At 39.2% G+C, this 7,364-nt stretch overlaps 1 protein-coding gene across 5 annotated transcripts in view; it reads right to left on the bottom strand.

Annotated features, from left to right (window-relative positions):
• Positions 1–345: 345 nt before the first annotated feature.
• Positions 346–7,364, bottom strand: part of STK31 (serine/threonine kinase 31) — an 85,385-nt gene continuing 78,366 nt past the window's right edge. For all 5 annotated transcript variants that reach the window (XM_051852819.2, XM_051852818.2, XM_051852822.2 and 2 more), the window contains exon 24: positions 346–1,205. In XM_051852819.2, the coding sequence (XP_051708779.2) occupies positions 978–1,205 (228 nt within the window). In that variant the 3' untranslated portion in view covers positions 346–977. The remainder of the gene's footprint in view (positions 1,206–7,364) is intronic.

Genomic DNA, 7,364 nt, shown 5'->3' with positions numbered 1-7,364 from the left:
GTCTGAATACACCTCAATCATAAAGTTCACATGATTCTGCCTCTTAACTGTTTCACAAATGTGTCCTGCATTAAGCTCCACTTATACTTCCCTAGGTCTTCCTTTCATCATTTCTCACCTCCTTTACTGTAACTGCCTTCTCACTAGTCTCCTATCCTGATGGCAGGTAAAGATGGAATTCAAGAGGCTACAGCTGTTTATAATTCAACGATTCTGCATTTTTTATAAAACTGTTAGGTATGATTGTTTTATGATTTCAAATAAAGCACTCAGCTACCTACCTGGCTTCAGTGCCTTGTATTTTATACTACAAAAACAACACAGTTTCTGCTTTCAGTGCTCTCATTATGCTTTCTCTGCTAATAGGATACCCCTGCCCCTGTCTTCACTTTCACTATTCATCCTTCAAGATTTAATTAAGGTGTCATTTCCTCCAGAAAGCTTTCCCTGACACCACTCCTCCACCGAGGGAGCACCCTCTTTATGAGCCCACAAGCCCAGAGCTGCCGTTGGAGAGCCTGTGTAGAATTATGAAGATCTGTTTGTATGTCTGAATTTATCAACAGACAATGGGCTCCATAAGTGTAAGGACCACACTTTATTTATCCTTTTATTTCCAGAACTGGACACAAAGTAGATGTCAACTATCATTTGTTGAATAAAAGTTATCAACCTTTATCATCAGCCAACCAACATACTGAATATCTACATAAGACTTTGTCCAGCAACCTAATAATCTTTCTTACTGTAAGTGTCATAAGCTAATTATTCAGTTACAAAAATTACATACAGAAAATTCTTTAACAACCCCAACCTTGACAAAATTTCAAAACATAAAAAAACTTTGTATAGCCAAACAATCTTATTTTTCACAACCTGAATAGCAAAGATCCAATGCAACTACGTAAAGAACATTTCCAAATATTTTAATAACCAAACTAAAAGCTTTTTAATGAAACTAACAGAACACTAATTTATCAATCAAAATTGGCTTCACCATTTCTTGTCTTTTCCTTATATTTGTCCAAGTTCTCCACTTTTAATTCTTCCTCCTTTTTATATTGGGTATATTCAGCATCTTTTTCTGCATTTGAAATGGGTTTCTCCTTAGGTAGCAAGAAACATTCAGCATTCAAAACCTGCTCAGCAGTCATTGAACTTCTACAATAAATCAAGCTACAGAGGAGTGACTTGACATTATCATCCTGCAAGAAAAATATTTGTTACAAAACACAACTAAAATCACACACACACAAAAAAAATGAACAAAAGGACAAACCTGTGAGGAAGGATGATTCAATTCTAAAACTCTGTCACTGATGCAAGAGGTAAAGTCAAACTTTTCTAGATCTTTAAAGATTTTCTAGATTTTTAAAGATTCTATTCTATTGTAAAAGGAGACTTACTATTGAGTTACTGGGGGAAAAACAAAAAAGGAAAAAGGGAATCATGAACAAAATCTTTCAGAAACAAGTGAAATTCCAGCAAAGGACATTTGATGACTTCTCTTTTTCCCTCCTTTACAGAACTGGACATTGTGAAAATTCCACACTGGAATGCTTCTTCCACAAAGGTAAACTGTTTAACCAAGTCAACTGTTCTGGCCCCAGTGTTGAAGTGATCACCTCCTAGAAACCCTCCTACCACCACTACCTTTATCATCCTCACAAAGGAGCCTGCATTTGTTATGCACCACCCTTCCAGTAAACAGCAGTAAACAACAGTCTTGTATTTGCCATCATCATTACTCCAGTCAAGGTTCTCATCACACTGAATATAATCATTTGTCTGTTGCTAGTTTTCATTGGACCCTAAGACCCTTAAAGTTAAAAATCTTCATTTATCACTTCATCCCCAGAAATTAGAACAGTAAATATTTGATAAATTAATGAATGCCAATATCCACACTGCACTCTACAGAATATATTTTTAAGTATATTTAAAGAGAATCTTCAATAGATAAAAACCAAAGGGAAGGGAGGTGGCACTTAACCTAGCAGTTAAGGAGCCGGACAAAGCAACTGTGGCCCACACTGGCATACTGGGTTCAATACCAGGCTCTGGCTCCTGACTCCAGTTTCCTGCTATTACAGACCCTTGGAGGCGGCAGTGATGGCTCAAGTAACTGAGTTCCTGCCACCTACATGGGAGGCCTGGATTGAGTTCCTAGCACTGAGCCTTAGTCATTGAGGGCATTTGGGAAGCAAACCAGTAGATAGGGAGATTGCTCTGTCTCTTCTATAATAAATAAAATAAAATAAAATAAACTTAAAACTAAAATAAATTTAAAATAAACTAAAAATTATAAAATTTAAATAAAAAAACCAGCACGCTCTTTCAAAACCAAAAAAGCAGATTTGAAACAAACAAAAGTCCTATCACAAATTGGACAATAAGGACTCTCATCATAAATATTTTCACTTTCCCTAATTTGTAAAGCTTATAGAGGGCTGGCTCTCTGGCTCACTAGGCTAATCCTCCACCTGTGATGCCAGTACTCCAGGTTGTAGTCCCGGTTGGGGCACCGGTTCTGTCCCGGTTGCTCCTCTCCCAGTCCAGCTCTCTGCTGTGGCCTAGAAGGCAGTGGAGGATGGCCCAAGTGCTTGGGCCCTGCACCCGCATGGGAGACCAGGAGGAAGCACCTGGTTCCTGGATGCGATCGGCGCAGTGCGCCGGCCGTAGCGGCCATTTGGGGGATGAACCAACGGAAGGAAGACCTTTCTCTCTCTCAAAAAAAAAAATTCTGCCTGTCAAAAAAAAAAAAAAAAAAAGCTTATGGGATCCCAATAAATACATATTTTACCTTGAAACTAGAAAAATTTTAAATATTTCAAGAACCACAAAAATTCTGATAAAAACACAGAAATGAAAAAACTAGTCCCACCAACTATTAAAGGATATTATAGATTATTTTAATGAAATGAATACAAAAACTAAAGATACACCCTTGCACAAATGAAACTTTCTACATTAACTTCCCCTGATCAATTTTATTGTGACGAGACACCAAATAACAACCTGAATAATAAAATATTCTCATTATATCTGAGTTTCATAAAGCTTCCCTGTCTACCAGTGCTTTTTGCTTTATTTTTGTTTTTGTTTTTTCTTTTTTTGACAGGCAGAGTTAGACAGTGATAGAGACTAGAGAAAGGTCTTTCTTCCGTTGGTTCACCCCTCATATGGCTGCTACAGCCGGCACGCTGCGCCGATCCGAAGCCAGGAGCCAGGTGCTTCCTCCTGGTCTCCCATGCGGGTGCAGGGCCCAAGCACTTGGGCCATCCTCCACTGCCCTCCCGGGCCACAGCAGAGAGCTGGACTGGAAGAGGAGCAACCGGGACAGAATCCGGCGCCCCAACCAGGACTTTCAGACTGGTGCAGGGGCTGCAGGCGAAGGATTAGCCAAGTAAGCCAAGGCACCAGCCTACCAGTGCTTTTAATTGGGGGAAAGGCAAATATACAAAACTAGAAGGATGAAATTAGCCAACTCCAAAAGTAGGAAATGAAATAATTCACCCAATGCATGGCATAAAGAAAAGGAAGAAGGTGTGGGGAAAATTTATAAATCAAAAGAGATTTATGAGATATAGAATTAACTCAGTACATGTGGATCTTGTTGAGGTCTTGATTTGAAAACAACAGCTACTTAATAATACATATATTTGAGGGGCCGATGTTGTGGTGTAGCAAGTAAAAGCCACCACCTCATAGGGATGCCAGTTCGAGTCCTGACTGCTCTACTTCTGATCTCCACTTCTGATCCAGCTCCCTGCTAACAGCCTGGGAAAGCAGTGGAAGATGGCCCAGGTGCTTGGGCCCCTGCACTCACGTGGGAGATCCGGAAAAAGGTATTGTAGCCATCTGGGGAGTGAACCAGCAGATGGAAGCACTCTGTCTTTCCCTCTCTTGTAGATAAATCGTATCAATTTTTACATATATATATAAATATATATAAGAGAATCATGGAAATTATTAATTTTATAAGGCATGATGATATCTTATGTTTCAAACTAAATTTAAATTTAAAATAAATTTAAATTTAAACTAGCACAGGAAGAAAATAAAGACTAGAACAGAAAGTAAGGAAATAGAGAACAGAAAAAGTCAATTAAATCAAAAGCTGGTTGTTTGGGAAAAAAATCAACAAAATTGACATTATATGGATTGACTAAGAAAAAAAGAAAATGTTCAAGTTACTAGAATCTTAAATCAAAGAGGGGAAATTACTACTGAGCCTTCAGAAATAGAAAGGGTTATAAAGGAAAATATGGACAACTACAAGCCAATAAAATAGATGCCTTAGGCGGTGCGCCGGCCACGGCGGCCATTGGAGGGTGAACCAACGGCAAAAGGAAGACATTTCTCTCTGTCTCTGTCTCTCTCTCACTGTCCACTCTGCCTGTCAAAAAAAAAAAAAAAAAATAGATGCCTTAGACAAAATGAACAAACTCCTCAACTGACTCAGAAGAAATAGAGAATATAAATAAACTATCACAAATTAAGATATTAGACTAGGAATAATAAAAATAATAAAGAAAAGCCCAAGTCCAAATATCTTCATCATTGAATTCTACCAAGTTAGAGAAATAAAATTGCGGCCGGTACTATGGTAGAGTAGGTTAAGCCACCACCACCTGAGGCACCAGTATCCTATATGGGCATTGGTTCGAGTCCCGGCTGCTCCATTTCTGATACAGCTCTCTGCTTATGGCCTGGGAAGGCAGTGGAAGATGGCTCAAGTGCTTCGGTCCCTGCACAGTGTGGGAGACCCGGAAGAAAGGTCCTGTCTCCTGGGTTCCGATCAACCCAGTTCCACTGCTGCAACCATTTGGGGAGGAACCAGCAGATGGAAGACCTCTCCTTCTGTCTCTCCCTCTCTCTATAACTCTGCCTCTCAAATCAATCAATCAATCTTTCAAGAAAAGAAATAATATCAGTTCCTCATATGTACTCTTCAAAAAAATAGAGAGAATACTTCCTACTCATTCTATGAGGTCAGCAGTACCCTGAAATGAAGACCAAAGACATCATACATAAAAAAAGAAAAAACTAAAGACCAGTATCTCTTACATATTTGTTTCACAGCTTCTCAACAAATTGAATCCAGAAATATTTTTATATAACTATACACCATGATCATACGGGGTTTACCCCAAGAGTCCATGGTTGGTTTAACCTTCTGAAGTTAGCTAATATAATGCTTCATATCAATAGAAAAAAAGATGGTCTCAATGTAGGAAAAAAATACAGTGCCATTTTATGATTAAGGGAAAAAAGACTTTAACAGAATAGAACAGGATGAAATGAAAGAGAATAGAAGGAAACTTCCTCAACCTGGTAAACAGCATCTACCAAAAACTCCTAATTAACATATTTAATAGTGAAAGACATACTTTCCCCTTTCAGGGCAAAGATGTCTGCTCAACATTGTATAGAAGATTGTAGGTAGAAAAAAATAAATAAATAAGAGAAATCCAGGGGCCAGCACTGTTGCATGGCAGTTTAAACCTCTGCCTGCAGTGCCACCATCCCATATGGGTGCCAGTTTGAGTCCCAGCTGCTCCACTTCTGATGTAGCTCCCTGCTAATGTGCCTGGGACAGCAGCAGACGATGGCCCAAGTATTTGGGCCCCAGCATCTATGTGGGAGACTGATGAAGATCCTGGCTCCTGGCTTTGGCCTGGTCTAGCCCCAGCCATTGCAGCCACGTGGGGGTGAAACAGCAGATGGAAGACTGTCTCTCTCTCCTTCTATTTCTGCCTTTCAAGTAAATAAATAAATAAACCTTTTTTAAAAAATCAGTCCTTTAAAAAAAGACTGGAAAAAAATAAGTAAAACTATATCTATCAATAGATAGCACTTATATAAAACACTAAAAAAAACTACTAAAAATCAGAATTAATGAAGTCAGCCCACCTGCAAGATCTAGGATCAATACAAAAAAGTTAACTATTTTTATACACTTGCAATGAACAACCAAAAAATAAAATAAAACATTTTATTCACAATAGCATCAGAAAAGTAACATAATTAGTAATAAATTTGTTTAACATTTTTTTATTTGAGAGGTAGACAGAGATAGAGAGTCCCCTCACACACACGCTGCCTCCACTAGTTCACTCCACAAATGCCAACAACAGCTGGGGCTGGGCCAGGCTGAAACTGGGAGAGGGAATACAATCCAAATCCCCATATGTGTATCAGGAACCCAACTGAACACCACCACAGCTTCCCAAAGTCTACAACAGCAGGAAGCTGGAGTCCAGAACCAGAGTCAGGACTCAAACATAGGCACTCCCAATGTGAGATGCAGGCATCTTAACAGTTAGACTAAAAACCCCCTCCGACTTAGGGATAAATTTAAAGAGAGAAGTGTAAAATTTATATTCTGAAAAATAAAAAAAAATTGAAATAAATTAAATATCTACATAATGGAGAAAAAACCCCATGCTTATGGATCAAAAGACTTATTAAGATTGTTAAGATGGTGGGGGCTGGCGCTGTGGTGCAGCGGGTTAATGCCCTGGCCTGAAGTGATGGCATTCCATATGGGCGTGGGTTTTGAGACCCGGCTGCTCTACTTCCCATCCAGCTCTCTGCTATGGCCTGGGTAAGCAGTAGAAGATGGCCCAAGTGCTTGGGCCTCTGTACCCACATGGGAGACCCGGAAGAAGCTCCTGGCTCCCCGCTTCAGATCAGCGCAGAGCTCCGGCAGCACAGCCAACTGGGGAGTGAACCAGTGGATGGAAGACCTCTCTCTCTCTGCCTCACCTCTCTCTGTGTAACTGACTTTCAAATAAATAAATAAATCTTTTTTAAAAAAAAGATTGTAAGATGGCAATAGTCCCCAAACTGAACTACATATCAAACACAACCCTTATCAGGATCTCAAGTGACTTATTTGGAGAAACCGACAACTGAATTTTGAAATTCACATAGAATAGCAGGGGACTTAGAATAGATGGAACAATCCTGCCAAAGGAACAAAGCAGGAGAACTTACATTTTTCAATTACACAGCAATGGTAATCAAGACACTATGATATGAGAAAAAGACCAGGTATAAACAATTAGTCCCCAATTTACAATGGTTTGACTTTATAATGGTTGAAAGCAATGTTAATTCAGAAAAAAAAATATTTAAATTCTGAATTTCAAACTTTTCTCAGGTTAGCACTGTGTACTATGATGAACTCTCCAATTCTGGGCAGCTACAGCAAACCACAGTTCCCAGTCATGTGATCACAAGGGTAACTAACCAATACTCCACAGTTCACTGTGTGCTAAGCTATGCAGTTCTGTGCATCCAGTGTATTCATTAGTTTTGAACTTACTCTATTTCTTCTTATAATGGATTTATCTGGA

The sequence above is a fragment of the Oryctolagus cuniculus genome, chromosome 16, assembly GCF_964237555.1.
Source record: "Oryctolagus cuniculus chromosome 16, mOryCun1.1, whole genome shotgun sequence".
Taxonomy (NCBI): domain Eukaryota; kingdom Metazoa; phylum Chordata; class Mammalia; order Lagomorpha; family Leporidae; genus Oryctolagus; species Oryctolagus cuniculus.
Note: the sequence above shows the minus strand (reverse complement) of the source record. Positions and strands in the feature narration are given on the sequence as shown.